The 19521-nt window shown below is 42.1% G+C and overlaps 1 protein-coding gene across 1 annotated transcript in view; it reads right to left on the bottom strand.

The window, feature by feature from the left end:
* Positions 1–134: 134 nt before the first annotated feature.
* Positions 135–19521, bottom strand: part of LOC139333652 (dolichyl-diphosphooligosaccharide--protein glycosyltransferase subunit STT3B-like) — a 60776-nt gene continuing 41389 nt past the window's right edge. The window contains exons 6-16 of the mRNA XM_070966239.1: positions 14075–14173; positions 13289–13435; positions 11553–11601; positions 10408–10562; positions 7870–8081; positions 6809–6996; positions 5462–5633; positions 4333–4506; positions 3938–4051; positions 3566–3775; positions 135–3026 (exon numbers count right to left, since the gene is read on the bottom strand). Coding sequence (XP_070822340.1) covers positions 2946–3026; positions 3566–3775; positions 3938–4051; positions 4333–4506; positions 5462–5633; positions 6809–6996; positions 7870–8081; positions 10408–10562; positions 11553–11601; positions 13289–13435; positions 14075–14173 — 1601 coding nt within the window. The 3' untranslated portion in view covers positions 135–2945. The remainder of the gene's footprint in view (positions 3027–3565; positions 3776–3937; positions 4052–4332; positions 4507–5461; positions 5634–6808; positions 6997–7869; positions 8082–10407; positions 10563–11552; positions 11602–13288; positions 13436–14074; positions 14174–19521) is intronic.

Here is a 19521-nt window from a genome sequence, read left to right as displayed (position 1 = left end):
GGCATCCAGAGGCTGCTTCTGAAGCTGCACTTACACAAAGCTCATTATACAGTGCTTTAACGGACAGGAAAGAGATGCATGTTAAGTACACAGTAAGCAGATGTGAATATGAGCTGAAAGAAGTGAGAACAGTGTTATTTCAACCTCTTTATTCAAAAAGGCATGTTTCATTCTTACACCTGCATCCAGATCATTACAATTGATGGAAGAAACCTTGACTTAGAAAATCAAAACAAAATAAAATTCTTGCATTTCGTGATAGGACGCTACGCCCGCTTTCGTCATCGCAGCCTCCATCGTCCAAGTAATAAATACACTCATCGACTCTGTCGAGTTCTGGAAACCATGATTTCTTTTGTCTGTTAAGGCCAGTGCTATCCTCTCCACCGGGATTTAAATTGGTATTCTGACAAAAACCTCACCACAGAATCAAAGTCGGCTCACACAGGATGGATATATTTCTCGGAATATCTTCAAGAAACAAGAATAAGGCGGATTAAATCATTGGAAATTTTGGCTCACAGAGGGAACAAATTAACTCTTAAATTAAACTAAATCACACATGTAAGAAACAGCCATTTTTATGCCACTGGTTGCGTGACAGAACAAGTGACTGAAGAAATAGTGGAAATTCAGCCAATTAGAGAGAATGGGGAGAGTGTAATGGTGTTTAGACCCTTCCTTTGTGTGGAAGCACAAAGCCACCTCCTGCTGACAGCTCAGAGGACATTCATGCTCTCTAAATTCATGAGGGAATAAGCAGCAGGAGCAAAGACTGTTTGATGCTGTACCTGTGAAGGCAGAAGCAGTCTGCTATCTACAGACAGCAGCGGAACATTGGACAGAGAGATCAAAGGGGGTCAGCTGGACACATGTCAGTCTGTCAGGTGTCCACTGATCAAGGGGGATCAGGTGGACACCTGACGGACTGAGAGCAGGTTGTGTGGACGAACTCGCAGCCGCATGTTCACCACAGGGTGCTGTTTTCAACCCGGAGAGTTTTTGAAACGCTCCCGGCCACAGACGAAAGGCTTTCAAATTTGAGCAAATGAGGGCTCCACTTCTAATGGCTTTTTAATGATCACCCTGGTAGACGTGACAGACATCCCCTGTTAGCATATGCTACAAGCAACAAAAATCAAGGACATGGGCTCCATTACTTTCAAGTGGTAGTGACTTCCCAACGATTTCCAGTCACACTCACATCCAGTGGCACTCGATCTGAACTCGGTCCAATTTACCCTCAGGACATCAGGCTGCTTAGTAAACCTGCAGCCACAGTTAGCATTAAAAAGAAACACACACATGCTTTTCACTGCTTCTTGTCTCTACATTCACTTTCTCACCCTGAAGCTCAGAAATACATGTGCATGCACCCCGCTGGGGACAGTGTGAGCAACACATTCATTCATTCATCATCATCATCATCATCATCATCATCATCATCATCATCATTGAGTGATAAAATGTGGACCTGGCTTCCCTAAAGCATCTTAATCAAAGATATGCTATACCCACTGAACTGCAACTGAAAACTGATCTGGGTTCAGCGTGGGTCAACTGTGTGTGAATGTTACAGATAAGAATAGCACACACAGCGTGAAGGATAACTCCGGTTTATTACAACCTGGGTCTTATGTTTGCAGCTTTCGTCATCAGTTCTGATAATACTGAACTCACTGAAGTCGCTGCTGAGATGTGGGAACACGGTGACATCACTAAAACAGTCTCAACGTGCAGAGAAGAAACTCAAGTATTCAGAATATCAGACAGCTTGGAAACTTTAAAGGGGCGCTCAACCGACTTTACACATCAACTTCAGTTCACTCATCGCTCTCACTCTCTTCAGTCTCAACTTTGTGAAAGTGCAGTACAAAACTGCTGGAAGACCCCTTTAATTAGAGGGAAAGCAGGTGAGTGCACCTGAAATGGAAACATTCCCTCAGTCTAGAGGAAAACTGTGTTGGCGCGAGGAAAACTGTGTTGGTGCACACAGGCAGGTGGAGTAGATCAAAGCTGAACCAGGAAGTAAGATGCTTAACTGTGATTGAACTGGTCTGATCACCTGAGTGCTTGTATTTCTTGGCTGGCCTGGACTCCTTTTTACTGATGTCACTGTGGTAATCTTGCTGGATAAAATGGGATTATTACGGATAGAAACTAGCTGCAATAAATGTGAATTCTCCTTGAAGTAGCCTGTGCGGTCTGGTCCTAAGATGATATGTGAGGCTGTATGAAGAATGATGGCCTCTCCCTGTTGGCACGTGCATACTCCTGTTAATGATAGAATCTAAGCAGAATGTAAAGGAAGTGAAACCCATAAAAACTGACTACTGAGTGTGTTTCAACACCTGCACAAACACACACCTCTGAAAAGTGCTTTAACTGGTTAAGACTAAAGAAGCAGGTACACGTGTGTGTGAATGTGTCTCGCCTGTCCAATGTGAGCAGGTCTGGGGTTTCAGCGCTGAACTGGGGACATGTGGTGGACTATCTGTAGGCTCTTCTACAGGGAGGTGTTTCTATCTGAATGATGCAATGCATAGAGCCGTCCCAAGCTAAGTCCCTGGATTAAGGACAGTTTATCTCTCCCTCTCCTATCACATTCAAGTACAAAAAGAAAAGTGGGTCAAAGGTCACAGTTCCTCAGGTTAAAACCAGTGTGGGGAGGATCTCGGACTTGCCAACATGTCCTGGTCTCCGCCTCCCTGACCCCACTTATCAGGTCAGCGGTCAGCTGGGGTTCAACGATTCTCTGAGGTGATGGTAACATTTCCAGCCTGGACCTCCAGGTGAGGACGTGCGGGATGACGGGGGTCTGGAGAACCTCTGGTGTTCCTTATTCGTCTTGATTGGTGGATTTACTGTTGCTGCTTGATTTTGTTGAAAGTTTTGTGTTTTTCCTCTCTCCTGTCCACAATGTGCGTCTGTCGTTGGTAGATGTTCTATAAAGATTTCTTGGTCAGTTTCTTGCCCTTCTTGAGGGAAAGCTTGTTCTTGATGTATCCCCGCTTCCTCTTGGCTGTCTGCAGAGGAGGACAAGGACCAAAAACACGACACTCTTCAGGAACCACTTCAGTTTCAGAAGGCGAATAAAGGTTCTTCAAACTTTTTGTTTCAGTTCGGTTAAACTAAAGTTCAACTGCCGGAGACTGTAAGACTGTACCAGGGAGACGGCGTTCAGCAATGTTCGTGTAAAAACTGGGATGCTGTTCACATCTGGTGTACGCTCTTCTAATCATATCTGAAGAATACATTTGTTGTTGTTTACATCCCCACCACACAGTACACTTCACACACAGCTACCTTGGCAGTATAATTCAAATCAAATCTAATTCAGTGTGTTCTCACATGTAAAAGGGCAGGTTATGGCTGAAAGGAGCACCACATTACATCATTACAGAGCTGTCAGCCGATTGGTTTCAGGCTGCTTAACTTCTGAGTCACTCTCATCATGACTGCTAATATCCTTCAACATAAAACAAACAGTAATCCAGTTTTCTCAGAGTCTACTGCCACAGTTAGACCAGACATAGTCCAGAGGTTGAAGCGGATCCCAGCTTACCTTTTTGGAGGTGTACTTCTGCTTAGTGGTGTCAGTGCCTCGCAGCTTGTGCTCTATGCGGTCCCTGTTCTCCAGCTTTTTGACCTTATAAATCCGGACCAACCAGTGCTCTGAAGTGAAGGCCTCCTCCAGGTGCTTCAACTTTATGTCCTTGTTGCCGATCTCAGCATTGCGTGTTCGGTCAAATCCCGGTGGTGTCCGGAAGTCCAGCTTAACAGAAAATGAAGACACATGGAGTCCTTTATGTCTAAATCCTATTTGTCCATTTGAAAAGGTTTTGTCAAACTCAGTGGAATAACACAATGGTCTTTGCAATCAATCGTTCTGTCAGTTAGCTAAGCACATGCTGCAGAATGATTAATGAGGACATACTTGCATTTCTCCAAAGCGGTAGTAAGACATTTTGTACATAAGGCAGTTGAGGAGGGTGGGGGAACCGGCTTTGTCCACTCTGAACTCTCCCTGTGGGGTGAAGTAGTCACTTTCCTGTGTTGACAGGCAAGACAGGGAGACAGATGGAGGGAGGAATAAGTGAGCCACACACACTTTGATCCATGACTTCAATTCATTTAGCAGGGAAACAACTTAAAGCAGACTTGGTTACTGATCCTTCCCTCAGCACTGCCCTCAGAGAGCACATCAAACATTCATATGAATTCCACTTTGCAGGCATTCCACCATCTCTGCAGTAAATATTCAACAGCCGCAGCGAGCTCGCCTTCGATTGGTTTCTACTAATAGAAGTAAGCGTGTGTGACATCTCTCACCCTGATGTCCCTGGGGTGCTCCCCCTCAGCGATGCGCACCATCCAGAGGAACTTGTTGATGTCATCGCCTGAGTAGCCAATAACCCCCCCAAAGATGATCAGGACATAGTCAACATCCAATGACCTCATGATTTCATAGGCTGCACTCTCATTGGATGACATGGCTTTGCCCACCTGTAGGAACGCAAAGACAGAATTCACATGTTAAACTACACGAAGATTAAAGGGCCAATCCACTGACTTCACCCACCAGTGGCTTCATCACCCTAAGAAAATAACCCTGATGATGTCACCATGATGCTGTTACCTCCATTGAGGCTGTCTTCACGTGGCAGGAAAGGGTCTTGCAAAGAGACGCTATTGAGTTGCATTATGGGAACACTGGAGAGTTAAAGACGTACATTGTAACATACGCCAAGTGTCCGCTGTCATATTTATGAGACCTCGCTCCTGTGCAGTGCAGTGATACATTATGTCCACTTGGTGGTGCAACACACCAAGGCAACAAACCAACACCCTGAGTTCCACATAGAGATTGGAAAAAACTCAACTAGGAGCAGTTAAGCTGAGTAACCATGGAGAGCGGAGGTGAAGAAAGGTCAGAAGTACTAAAAACACAAAGAGACAAACATGGCTATAACAATAACAGTCACTCATTTCCTTAGGGATATTTGCAGAGTTAGTTTTGAAGCGGATACAAGTGATAACTACTACTAAGATAACTACGAATCAGATGACAATGTGAAAAAAATGTGAAAGAGAGGCAGTGATGAAGGTACAGAGTTCAATCTGTAGCTCTCCTCAGCTTTATAGTAAGTTTAATCTCCCAGTGTACTCTAGTTGTCCAGCAGGCAGACACAGTTAGAGACAAGCTTGTGAACATAGTGGAGCATTTAGCAGCTAAAGGCCAGATATTTCCCCCAGGAGTGCAGAAGAAAAACAGAGCTTACAGGGAGTGAGCGTCACACTGACATTCATCAGGCGGACAGAAATTCCACTTACTTTACACAAGCAACTGTTTGCAAATGAGTTCAGCCTATCAACTTAAAAAGCAATAACATGTCAATGTTGTGCGAGTAAATCTGTTTCATGGAACGGAGGATAAGTTTAAGGGTGTCACAGCTCTCACCAGTGCTATGTGACTGTTGTTCCACGTGTTGTTGTCGACCAGCGTGGTTCTGTTTGCCATGCCTGCTATCTGGTAGCCGTAGTCCCACCAGGACATCACTCTGGCATGCTCGTCTGTGTTCTGCCTCAGCCAATAGTAGGCCTCCCTGAAGTCGTCCAGGATGTTGCGGGAGCTGGATCAGAAAATCACAGATGAGGAGGGTGATCAAATAATAGTAATAACAAAAAGATGTGCATGCATGTAACGCATAGAGTGAAAAGAAACAAAAAACACAGTCACACTTACGATCCCTCTATGCAGATAGCTCCTGTTTTATGTGACCAGGTCTTATGACTACGCTCAGAGATTTCTGCCTGCACCCCCTGCAGACGATGACCAGCCTCTGTTTGTAGTGACTGCTAAAAGCATCTCTTGTTGGAAAGGTCCAGGGCTGACTCAAAATAATAATGTCCCCATCACGTTTTTTAAATCCTGATCCTTTAAAAGATCATATCTGCTAATGCCAAGTCCCATCTGATGATTACTGTTATTATATTTCTATACATTTCTCCCTAATACTATTGTACAGTGTAGACAAGCATACGTTCATATTTATAATGCAGTTCAAATATGTTTGACGATGGAATACTGTAGCTCTGCTTCAATGAAACAAAACCTGCATTACAGTTACCGTTTGATGGCGTCAGTGTAGATATACTATTGCAAGACACCTTTAGACATTTATAGAGCAGAACAAAATAGTTTAAACCAACAGCAGAACTTTAGAGATCACTTCTATGCATCTATGACCAGGGGCCTAAAGTCCTCTAATCCGTCCAAGCTCACAGTACTGAAAGAGACTACTGCTCCAATAGAAAGTAATTCCACTGAAAAGTGATGACAACACAGTCTGTGGATTAATGGGAACGTCGTTTCTGGAAATGCTACTGTTGAATTTTTTAATATCATTTTTCATTGCTGTGAGTACTGCAAAGAAAATCCATTGTATTAATGACGAAGAGGCAGAAATCTCAGAGGTGGGCTCAGTTTGTCCTAACCTGGCCAAAGAAAACAAAACCATCTGCATGGCTACATAGCACAGGCATAATTTGGGTGAAGTGACCCTCTACAGAGCTGCTAACCCTACAAGAATCCAATTAGTATGGCCATCAGTGGTTTTAGTGTATTGTGCTCCTGTGAATAATACATCCAAGCTGCAAACAAGAATCCACATAACCTTCTGGCATGAACATGTTCAAACTTAAAACAGTGAAAATGCCTTCCTGTCAGTTTTTACCCAGATCACACTGGTCAAACCTTAGTTCATATGATATCTGAGAAATGCACATGGGGTTGTGTTCCTCTCACCCATCGTGGTTGTATGAAGCCAGTACGACACTGGGGCTGGAGTAGGCGTTGCTGGTGACCCAGGTGCAGTGGACGGCAAACATCATGAGCAGCATCAGCATCAGCATGGTGACAATGGACTTGATGTTGGGGCCCAGGCCCTCCTCAGCTTTCTCCTGCTCTGATACGTGTTTACGCACCTTACCAGCCTGCAGGGGACAGCACATACCGACATGACACTAACTGTAAAGGTTACTGAAATCTAACAAGACAGTATGGCAGTAAAACTGAGCCGATGCTAGAAGACTGTTAAGCGTGTCCGTTGACAGAATTCTCAGACAGACAGTTAACTGTTGTAGCTGTTTTGTGGAGACCATTCAGGAGACCCGTGATAGGTGGGATATAGATTATTCCAACTGAATCAGTGGGGAAGAAAAGCAGCAAAAGGAGATCAAAAACACTGGACATCTGCGCTATTTGGTTTCCGAAAAAAGGAGGAGAGTGACACAGCTTGATTTTTCGCTCTATCAGATACCACAACACATTATTTTTAGTCCAACTGTTTTACTATAAGATCCACCCAACAGGAAAAGTGCTGTTCAGATGGGTCCAGAAAATCACAAGACAAACAAAAATATTTGACTTATGATGAGGTTTGTAGCTTCTGTTCAATCTTTTGTACCAGTGGCTGGAAAAATCATTTTTGATGTGACCAGGAAAGAAAGTGTGACAGTTGTGGCTTTTTATTTGTTTGATAAAAACTATTTTATCAGGGAAGAGAAAACAGCAAACAGACAGCAGAAGCTAAATATTTCTGACATAAACTGGCTGCTGAAAGAACGATGATGATAATAATTGAATTTTTTGGCCACTTGGGGGCAGAGGAACACGTTGTAAATGCAACACTGACATGCTATTATGTTAGCAAGTTGTTGTGGCTAACGTAATAGCAAGCAATATCATGTTTTTGTATTAGTCATTTGGATTGTATATTGTGGATTTATTTTAAAGATTTTCTTTTATTAAAGAAAAAGCCCTTCTGTATTTTTTGGAATGTAACACACATTGTGATGACTGCTAACCTTGTCATAGAGGTTCCCAGCGTTCTTCCTGTCGTCCTCATCGCTGCTGTCCTCTGCAGGCGGGCTCTGCCTCTTCATGTCGTCTCCCAAGTAGTGTTCAAAGACGCTGGAGAAGGCCACCGCCGAAAGCATGCACACCACCGGAGTCAGAGTCAGCATCAAACGCACCATTACGCCGGCAAAATATACAGCACTGATGGCATACAAGGCCACTGGTGTGAGAGAAGACAGAGATAAGGAGGTTATGGGTGAGCAGGATGCTATGATACAAGCCTGATGAGTTTCATTTCATATAACTTCATTTATTCAATTTTAATGCTGTCTGGTCATATTACAGGTATGCTGCTTCTCTTCTTTGTTGTCTGACAGTGACCTGAAAATTCATGCATTCCTTTCCTCTGAACTAACACTGTACCACTGCTGAGGGTTGATCTCACTGGCAGGTGGAAAAGAGTGGAAACAGAAAATGTAAGAGCAGAGAGAAAAGTACGCATAATCAAACCCAAAGCCAAATGTTTATCTGTGCATTTATGGCTGTATTAATGGAGTGTTTTCAGCTGAACTGAGATCAAAGAGCCTCAGTGAAATGATGAGTAGGAGGCAACAGGTAGAGAGCAAAAGGAGATGAACACAAAAAACTGACTGAGATAAAGTAGAGAAGAAAAAGCAAGCAAATAAGACTGCAGTGCAAGGCGGAGGAGGAGGGCAGGTAGAGGGTTCGTTCAGCCGAGGCAGGGCAGCAGAAGACTGGACTTAATGTTGGCAAAGACCCAAGATATCACTGGCCCATTCTTTATTTATATATCAGTGTATATGTGTGCTTTCAAACTGCAATACAGGGAGGTCACAGATACGTTTGCAGAAGGTGTTTTTGGTTGAGTTTAAAAAACCTGCAGCTGCATCAGACAGAATCAAAAAGTACAAAAAGTAAAGATCAATTACACAACAGAGATAAATTACTCAGTAGTGATAAAATCCAGTCAAACTTCATCTAATGCTCAGAATACAGGCTTGCTCACACCATACTACTTGTTGATCCTGGTTCAAATCAATTTAGCCAATGAACTACAGGACACATGCACATTTACTGTAGAAACAAAGCATATGCATGACAAGGAAAGCAGCATCAGTAAATACGAGACGAAGCTGACAATGTCAGACAAACATAATGCGGCAGTGGAAACACGGAAAATGAAATGCAAGAGATGGAAACAATATGAGACTGTGTGACACCTATGGAGATAAAGAAACAGACACACCACTGCTGTGGACGGAAAATAAATTTGTGATGGATGCTGCTGACAAATACATTAGGAACAAAGCCAGCACTCCAGTCTGTCACAACAGTTATTATACTGCACAACGAGGCTCATACACTCACTGAGATGCTTCTAGTCAAGGGGCAGGAGTTGTTTTGGGAGATTTTGTATTATACAGGTCTACGGGGGCCCATTTGCCCATTCTGAGATTCTTTTTCTTTGTCAAGTTCCAATAACTCTGAGTGAGCAGTACTTAATTTCATCAAAACAAAATCTTTTGAGAAGAACTAAACACGGCGAACACAACACTGTGAGTTCATTTAACTATTAGAAATGATATAAGATACAGCACACTGTAATAAATCTTTTAAAAAATCTAATAAAGTACTGTGGTGTGGGCAAGCTGCAGTTTTTGAATGGCTCTCTAAATTACCTTGACCAACATGTATGCCAACACCAATAAACAGTATATGCCATCTGTCACATCTGGCAGGCAATATGGGCTGTGCTGATGTATTAGTCAGGCTCTACAATGTGCACGCATAATAATGCTCTCTCAAGGGTGCTCTCTCTTAAGCATACAAGCACAAAAAACATGAATTTCTTGACACATTTCTTAAGAACCACCAGGAAAGGAGAGTTTTTCACTCTCAGGTGGCATAATGGAAAAATACTTGCACATTCCTGTCTCAAGTTCTACTGGGACTGTCTCTGAATATGCACACAGTCAGCTTGTGTGAGCAGACACAAAAGACTAATTTGACACTGTTGCTTCTCTGTCCTGTGTCTACTCCTGTCACAGTGCAGTGTTATTGGACAGTGAGTCGTGCGCTGTGTCAAAATAAGGCGCAGCCTAAATGAGATGGCTGAGGTCTGGACTGCTTTCACAAACTGGAACAAGACAAACAAACAGAGAAGGAAAGAGCAACAGAAGGAGGCTGTGAGCCGGACTCCCTTCACTGGGCTGATGTGATATTCACACACTCACTGACACAACAATCCTTTCCTCGCACACGTCTCACAGTGACATTCTGTCAGTGATATCTTTAGAGGCACAAAGTGGTGTTTGGACATCAGCTATCTGACTTCAGTGCCAGGCTGTATCACAGCTATCACAGCAGGAAAATAACTCCTGAAATACACGGACAAATGCTACTCAACATAATGTGCAGAAACCTATCGACCACAAGAGATGAGCACCAGTACTTCAACATCACACTAAGGAGACAGTTTGCTCATTGATCGATTGAAAAAACATATTCCATGATATGGCTCTTACCAAAGACACGTTCATCATTGATGTTCTTAATGCAGAACCAGAGGCCTGCTGGGAAGGTGCAGACGAGGATGTGCAAGTCAAAGAAGAAGGACACCCAGGTGGTGGGCTGGTGCTCAGACACTGATGCGATGATGGGAATGTGGATCTTAGCATAGCTGTGGATGGAAGACAGAGAGAAATGAGACACCACAGAAAAAGTAGTTAGGCAAAGCAGGAGGAAAAATGAGATCTTTATTATGACAGTGTTCAATTGTGAATGTATTATTAATGTCAAACAACTCTCTTCTCTAAGATAAAAGCCATAATAGTCCATTTCATTCCCTTTAACTTCTACTTGACTCATTCTGAAACGACCCACTCTTGCTGATAATAAAGCTATGAGATCTTATTCAGAGAGGGATGAGGATCACGTTTGGCTGATGTCAGTTATCTTGGGTCTGAGGATGACCTCATTACTTTTACTGCACTGCAGCAAAACTTAACTACTTAAAAAAAATGTATTCAGGCGTGTACACAAACACACAAACATATGTGCACATACACTCAGTGAGAGTTTTGGAGTTTTACAGCTGATGCTGCAGTCTGGCAGTTCTCTGTAAGCCCAGATCTGGGAGGGGAGAATGGGAGCATTATCTGTTTAGGATTTTATGATGGGCCTCAGTGACGGCTGACTGACTCACTGTTTGACCATAAAAACATTTTGATGGCTACACAGACGCAAAGGCAAAGCCACAGTACTTGGTATGCATTTGACTTGCCTGTTAAATCTGGCTAAAGTGTGAGAATGTTGAGAGAGAGGAATTAAAGGAAAAGTTATCTCATCCTGCAAAAACAGGTAACAAGTTTCACCCGTGCACAAGGAAAAGCCATTATCTCCCGGATCTTTTATTAAACACATGCTCTGAGATGGACTAAAGCTGAATAAATTAAAAGTTGGACTTCACAGTAAATCAAGCAGTAGACATGGTGGAATAAATCTTTGATGAAACTTACTCTCGCCCTGCCACTTTCTGTCTGGTACAGTTGAACAGATTTATTGGTAAATGTGCTACTGTACATAATTTAAATCTAATTAATAATCAGCACTACGGTCAGGTACTTTAAATCCAGTGCACAAGTACAACACATCAATTGTGATGACTTACCCAGTGTCCCAGAGGGAGTAGAAGCGCCCACTCCATGGAGCAATGTACCCTGAAAGTGAAACACACGGTCAAACCATTAGAACCAGTTACACAGCACTTACATGGCCATTTAACCAAACACACTTCTAACCCCCACGAGCTGTGCTGTCAGTGACGTGTGAATTCTGTCACGCCTCAGTGGAACGTCTTATTGGTTTGCAACATTCCTCCTGCATGTATCGATCCCATAATTCCTGTGTAATCTGCGTGTGTTGTTGTGTGTTGCCATGCTACACACATGGTGAGTGACTGTAACGAGCTCTCTCTGGCCTGCTGTCCACTCAGCTCAGTAGTTCAATGATAAATGAGAACACAGGAACTAATCACCGCTGTTAGATAGCCAGCAGGTGGTCCTGTCATACATAGATGATAGATGTGATATCATTGGATGGCTGATTCTAATCATAGCATAGCTTTACACGTAGCACTTCAGGACCCTTCATTACTGTGTCCACACTCATCACAGCAGGTCAAACGTTCATGTAATGCAGAGACCTAATAATATTATGGCTTCAGGACATCGTGGATGAAACGTCGCAAAGCACAGTGTAAATAATAAAACTACAGACTGTCTCATATTCAATAAAAAAACAACAACATGGAGGCGCAGATGGAAGATGCAGATAATACGCTCTCTGCCCTGCAATGAAGTTCAGTTTTATATCTGTGACATTAAAACAAGCTCACTACAGTTTCTGACAGATGTTTTGACAGCAGCCATGTGGGGCTGCTCAAACCGCAGACAGTCGACCAAAATGTCAGATCTGACAGAAATCAACCCAGTGGTCCTTCAGCCGGATCACTGATGGTTCAGGTAATTAATCAGGCATTGTGACCCTCCTCAAACGGCATGTCAACAACAACAGATCTGCAGAAGTTTGGTTTGATTCTAAAAACAGTCGTGTCTGCTGGCTTTATTTTACCCGCCTCGCTTGCTCTATGTGTGTTAGTCGCCTCTTCATTTCATTCCATTGCTGATTAAAGCTCATTTGTACAAAACAGGCTCATTATCTCTGATGAAGCAACAGTTCCATCAGGAAAATGCTATTATCTATGATTGTGAATGTTTCAACGTCTGTCTAAAATCAGCTTCATATTATAGGCAAATCCCAGCCAATCATACAGTCATTCCACTCTCCTTCTCCCACCAGCACCCATTTTTCATGGCAGTTATGTGTTACATGATAGTAATCATGGCTCTTCCACAGAAAATGAAAGCCCTCCGTCTAAGTCTGATCCAACATTCTTCTCCTCCTGGGAAATATGCAAAATGCTGTTTAAATGTGGGCACTCGCAGCACTTGTTTTTAATCGAGTACGACCAGCCAATAAACGTAAAATCAAACAATCTGACACAAAACCCACAAAACCAAGGTAAAGCTGTTATGTACACAGCAGCTTGTATGAATGTTTCTTTTCTCCTTTGACACCAAAATAAAAATGCAAATCCATATAAGCTATTATGTTTGAACAATAAATTCTTCTACTTGGCTGAATGTGGAAGCAAGTGACTGGTCAGCTTCACTGCAGCCTGTGTGCACAGTCACAGTGTCGTATGCACGTCCAGCTTTTTATTGTGTAACTGTACAAAGACACAAAAATGCTTCATTTTCAGGTATAAATGATTGTTTCTGGTGCAGAAAATGTATTTGAGAGCTTTCTAGTTGACCTGCCTCCTCATAAACAATGTGAACCAACCTGTGTATGTCAGATAGATGACTGAGAGAAAAACCACTCCAGCAGCTACAGAGACTCCCAGGAAGAACAGAGTCTGGAACTCCTGCCTGGTCAGTCTGTCCTTCAGGTACAGCAGGAACGCATAGACCTGAAGCAGCACAAACACACCTGCAGATATACAGCACAAATATCATTTGAAATAAAAGAGTATTTAACAACAGGAAAAGGCATCACTTTCACTTAACCCGCAGTGTTTCAGTAGAATGCATGTCTGCATGGATTAAAGCGTCGCTGCAGTTAATATTTAAGTCAGCACTTTATTTCCACTGTACTCTCATTGTCCTCCACAGATACACTGGCACAGCCAAACTGCTGTGGGCACTGACATTATGAAAATAGTTTCAGGTAAATGGTCCAAGATGAACTCATCATCGTGACACACTCTGGTTTCAGGGCTCACACAGATTGAATTTATGGATCTAATATGGTAGCAGACATCCACGTGTTAAAGTGTAAATTTAAGAAATGATACAGTGGATAGGCTCACATTTTAAGTCTATCTTAAAACAATACTCACATGCATGTATGTAATAATAATTCCAATGTAAATGTGGGCATGTGAGTATGAAGAGAGATATGAAAAATCTGTCCTTAATCCTCAGTGACAGAGCAGTGCAGGTTAAATGTTGTCTGAAGTGTAAAAGAGAGACATTTTTGCACTGAGGACTTGCTGCAGTATAAACACGTTATTGGCTTCCAATGCTATTTTCCACTTTCCACCGAGACCACAGGTTATTGTTTACTGACCTGCTGCGGCCATGTGTTCACTGGTCCTGATTGGCTGAAAGCCCACAAAGGGGATCTGCATGGACAAGACCAGGCCGATGATGTAGAAGGTGCTGTATGCTGGAGGGAGAAAGAAAAGAGTGAGACCAGTTAAGCCACTATGTAAAAATGAGTTTGAGCAAACAGAAGAGAAAACCATCAGAAAGGACAAGCCAGGGAATGTTCTATATTTCTCTTAATGTCAGTAAATCCCATGAAAAGACTCCAAACAATCAATGAACATATCCTAATAGCAAGTATTGTGTGTATCAAAGCCTGATTTATTTCTTTGTGCCACATTTTTAAGTAACACATTAGAAAAGGTTGATGGAAACAGCAATATTCCTTTTATGTTCGTCTGAGGTGATTTAAATAAATTCTGATTTAGCAAATATTTAATTCACATGATTAGTCAGCTGTTTCAATTCCTCATCGCTCAACACAGATCTGATCTAACCTCGCCCACAGTAATACACAAAACAAACTGAAATTCAGATTTCTATTGTGTTTTCTACATTATTTTTTTGTTCGACGGGTGCTCTTTCAATTACGTCACCTTGTAATGTCCTCTTCTTCTACAATGGTTTAATGTATTTAAAGTCTTCTGACTGGAGAATTGATGCTACCTACTGCTTACCTCGATGAACACAACTCCTAATAATTGCATAGTGGTAGTGGATGGAAACAGACAATCATTTGCACAGTTTTCATAAAGAAATTCAGTTAAACTTGCAATACATTTGGACGGAACGCGGCTAGTGCTGCACTCGGTGGCATGTCTCATTATTGCGATGAACATGCTTGTATGCATAAGCTCAGCATAAGATATAGTCAGCATATTAACCAGAACACAGTCTGTCTTTCAACAAAAATGGATATGAGACGTTTTTAGCTGGGTTCAATTTTTTAATTCAACACAGTTGAAACTTAAGAATGATGATATGCATAGTAGGCGATTTGGAGGCCCAACACATTATGCCTATCTTGCATAAATGTAGCAATTACTGTCACACAATCACACTAAGTTGAGAGCATTTTACACTACAGAGGACAGCACATTTGAAAGCAAACTGTGTTTTAAAGCAGCCACATCAACTACACAGTTAACAACACAGAAAGCTAGCTGGAGATGGGTGGAGATGTGACCCAGGACCAGTTCATCAGAGTTTATAAGAATGCAGTGCAGAGAGGATACAGACGTTTCATCTGTCTGTCCCTGACAGAGTGAAGTCTGCAGTGTAGTTGATACACTTCACTGATAAACCACAGAACTGCAGAGTAACTTCAGGCTTCATGATCAAAGAAAAGTTAGCATATTTTCTCTCTCTCTCTCTCTCTCTCTCTCTCTCTCTCTCTCTCTCTCTCTCTCTCTCTCTCTCTCTCTCTCTCTCTCTCTCTCTCTCTCTCTCTCTCTCTCTCTCTCTCTCTCTCTCTCTCTCTCTCTCTCTCTCTCTCTCTCTCTCTCTCTCATTTCTATCAATTGATGTTTTGATATTGCCTGGTTTTAGTGGGTGCTGCAGTCCCCTCAGCAGCCCTACTTCCCACATCCATATCTACATTCCTTTTATTATTTATATTCCAATCTTGCCGATTATTTTCTAATAAAACCTGGTTGTCCACGGTTATATAGTCTGCATGAAATGGTGAGAAGGCGTGCTTTTAGTAGTTCGGTTTAATCACGGCCGACCCTCCTCAATAAGTGCAGTGCAAACAACTTTCTTGTTAGCAGTTAGGTCCACAACCTCGGCACCAAAGTGCTCCGGGATGACGTTGTTTTGTATTTTCAAGGGTGCATACCTTATTTTCCCGTGGATTAACCGAGCAGCAAACTTTCAGCACTGTGGTGCATGACATTAACGTTATGGTTTGCTTGGCTAACCGCTTGCTAAGGTCCAGTGAAACACCATGAAACAAGACAGAGTACATTATTTATGTTCAGCTGTCTTATGTGAAACTGTTAATGGTGATTTACAAGTGTTTGTTGTGTTGCTTGTGGTATTACTTTAAATCTATCACCTTACCATAACAATAACTAATGTTACACCATTTCCACCGTTAGCCGACGGCTCCCCCCAACTGCAGACAGTTAACAAGCCATTTTTCCCAGCTTTTTTTGGTCAATTTCTTGCAGTTTTTACCCTTATGAACAACAATATCTTGTTACTCAATAAAAGCTCCTCCTGGTTTCTTGGTTTGATTGACCTGGGCAACTGTAAATGATGAAAAACATCTGCATTTTGAGTGTGTGTTGTAGTGTTTCCTATGCAGAAAATCACTTCTGGCCCTCCATCTGCTGTTCGTGTCACAACAAAAGAGTGACATCACATTATCTGCAAACAACCTGTTTGCTGAATTCTACAAAACATTTAATAAGGATGAGAAAGATGACACATACAAACATACAGGCTTAGCGTATACCGTCTCCTGCACATAAAACCTCACAAAGTCCTTGACATGGTACACAAGAACAAAATGCCTTTTTTGACTAAATCATGACTGACAGTCTAAGAATGATTAAGCATCAGAGTTCAAATGATTTACGCACTTGGGAGCAGCACAACCAAACAGGCACACTGCGAACACTCAAACTAAACCTGAAAGCTGTCTCAAACAAGCCCTCCGGGCTAAGAAACCCTGAAACAAAGCTTCAGTAGCAAAAACCCCCAAACAAGCTCTGCTGGTCCAACACTGCCACAGCACAGCCAATGAGATGAAAGTTTTTGTACTCAAGAGCTGAAATTTCCTCAAAATGTACAGTTAGTCCTGACATTTTTAGTGCTGAAAATCAGATTTTTAAGTTACTGAACATTTAATAGAATTATCATTCCATGTTGAGAAAGGGGATGGATGATGATGTGGTCGTCACTCTGAGCGAAGACTCTAATCTCCACTCTTTGCTCTTCATCTGTGGCTGCACTTAAAATAAATCTGTAAGGCTGAAGCCTCATCAGATCACACTGAAGGGAATTGTGTGTGGGGGAAAAAGCCTACGCCAATTTGTGTCTGGGCATAGAATCAAACCTCAATTCTCTCCACTGCTCTACTCCTCACAAGCAGACATGATTATTATTGGTATTACACCAAAAGATGTGTGCCTTGCTGTGAAAATAGCCTGCTGATCTGCTGGAGCAACACATACTTTCAAATGATTTTGGATCATGATTAGCTCATCGCCTTGACAAGACTAGAGGGAACAAAGGGGAAAACATTCAGTTCAAATATTGTTATTCAATCAGAGTCAATGCACTTTTCTGCAATCCTCATGAATCCCTACAGACCAGACTTTTATTCCCTTTTAAAAGCAGCAGATCCGAGGTTGTGCTTTTTCTGACTCTGATCACATTCTTTCTTTAGGGCTGTCCTGTCATGATGACACCATTATTAGGCATGCCACAGCGAAGAAAATGGAAATGGAGGATTGCTGCTGACCCAGCCTGTGTCACAAACTGCCCAGTAAAAGACAGCTCTGGTAAAACAAACACCTTTCTTCACCAGCCCAAATGCAGTTGCAAATTTAGATACCCCTGCACAACAGTATGTGATCAAATTCAATTAGCCCCGCAGTAAAACTTAAAAAAGTCAACTTGCGTTGACATTACGTCAGACAGATTTTGATTCAACTGTGTTGCATCATACTGACAGGATGTACACTGAAAACTGAAGGTAGGATTTAATGCAAAGCTGTTGTATTGTAATCATATTAAATAATGTAGTAACTACCAGTGGAATAACAAACTTACACTGCAATTATATGAACATTTACAGTAGTAAAAGCAGTTATGGAAGAAGAATTTAGATCCTTAATCTCAATATTGTGTTGTCATATCGTCGTCATCATCCTGTACAGTATGACAAGGTCAACTGTATATTCCAGTTAAAGTAATTATTGGCAGAGCCTGAGAGTGAGGTGCTTCTGCAGCAGTGTTCCTGCACTGCACCTCTCGGAGGTTACTCTGCGGTCAAACAGTGTCCTAACATGACGAAGCTGGAGGTGCTCAACTTAAATGACAAAAAAAGGACTGAAATTCTGAGGCTCAACAGTCAAAACAGCAAATACAAACAAAAAATACAATCACATAAGCCACGATTTACACCTTTTAGCAATGTAGCTTTAACAACTTTAGCATTTTTTGTTCCTGGCCTGAGTTACATCAAATAGCAGATGAACAAATGCTAAACTAAAAAAAAAAAAAAACCTTTAGAAGTTGAACTCTTAAAGAAATCTAAAAAGATTTGAATCAAATCAAAAGTTTAATATGTGAGTGTTTAGGATCCATCTCCATGACAACTGAGCAAACTCAATCTGATGATAAAGACTGCGAGCTGTTGCTGAGGTTCACACTAAAAACAAAGATCTTCAAAATGGGTCACTTTTCAGAGAGGCTCAGTATTTTCCTAAAGCTGCTGGTCACTGTAGTTTCTAATCATATGTTACTCTAACAAGTTATGGACTATTTTCAGTGGCGGCCTAATCCACATTGAACATCCACATTTGTTCATTGGTTGTTTTGATCCATTCAATGGATTTGTTGACAAAGAATATATATAAGAAATAATATGTTATGCTTGCATCTCTGGTTTGGGTATTAATGGACTTTGTGACCATAACAAAGCATTGCCTTTGGTGATCCAAAGCAGCAGCTTTACCAACTTCGATTTGTTGGTAAGTAAAAGCTGGCATAAACAATATGTGGCTGAATCTACAATTTAAGAAGGTGTCTAAAGATGCCTGCATTTTCTGTTAGAACAGCATCCAAAGTGGAGTCTTACCTCTCCAAAAACCTCTCATAAAGTCTAATCAAATCATTTAGTCCTGCTACTGGATGCCAAGCAGCACAATTCTGTAATGGATGAGGGCCCAGCGCTGCCCTGGTCGAGTGCCCCAGCAGGCCGCACGTATGGCGCCTGCTCTCTAGACCCTGAGCGATGTGATGGCCCGGAACAGTACCGGGAACTAGCAACCAAGCTGATGCCTGTTAGAAAGTAGAGGCATCCATCATAGCAGTTTCTATTCTAAGTTCTCTATTCTGCTGCAGAGGAGATGCTGCTCATGAGATAATGAAATTCCAATTGGATTTCATTACGGTTTTTCTGCTTTATTAGACAGTGGAGATGGAGGGAGAGGGGCCCGGTGTGTGACAGCAGGTCACAGACTGGGCCTCAAATCACAGTGCAAGGTATGCATCACAGAACACAGAGAACTATTACGACTTTGAACTAACTCAATTACTGTGTTGCTGCAGGCATAATCTACAGTCCTGGACTTCAGAAGGAGACAGATGCAGGAGGTGAGACAAAAGAATAATGGTGGTGGGCACATTGATGGGGGTGGGATCTTCTCTGTACTTGTCCTAAGTTCTAGCAGCCCTCAAAATAGGTTGTCTTTGATTAAACATTATACAGTTTTCTTGTCAAGTTAATCTTGCCCA

The sequence above is a fragment of the Chaetodon trifascialis genome, chromosome 7 (genome assembly GCF_039877785.1).
Source record: "Chaetodon trifascialis isolate fChaTrf1 chromosome 7, fChaTrf1.hap1, whole genome shotgun sequence".
NCBI classification, from domain to species: Eukaryota; Metazoa; Chordata; class Actinopteri; order Chaetodontiformes; family Chaetodontidae; genus Chaetodon; species Chaetodon trifascialis.
The sequence above is the reverse complement of the archived record's forward strand: the minus strand, read 5'-3'. Positions and strand labels throughout refer to the sequence as shown.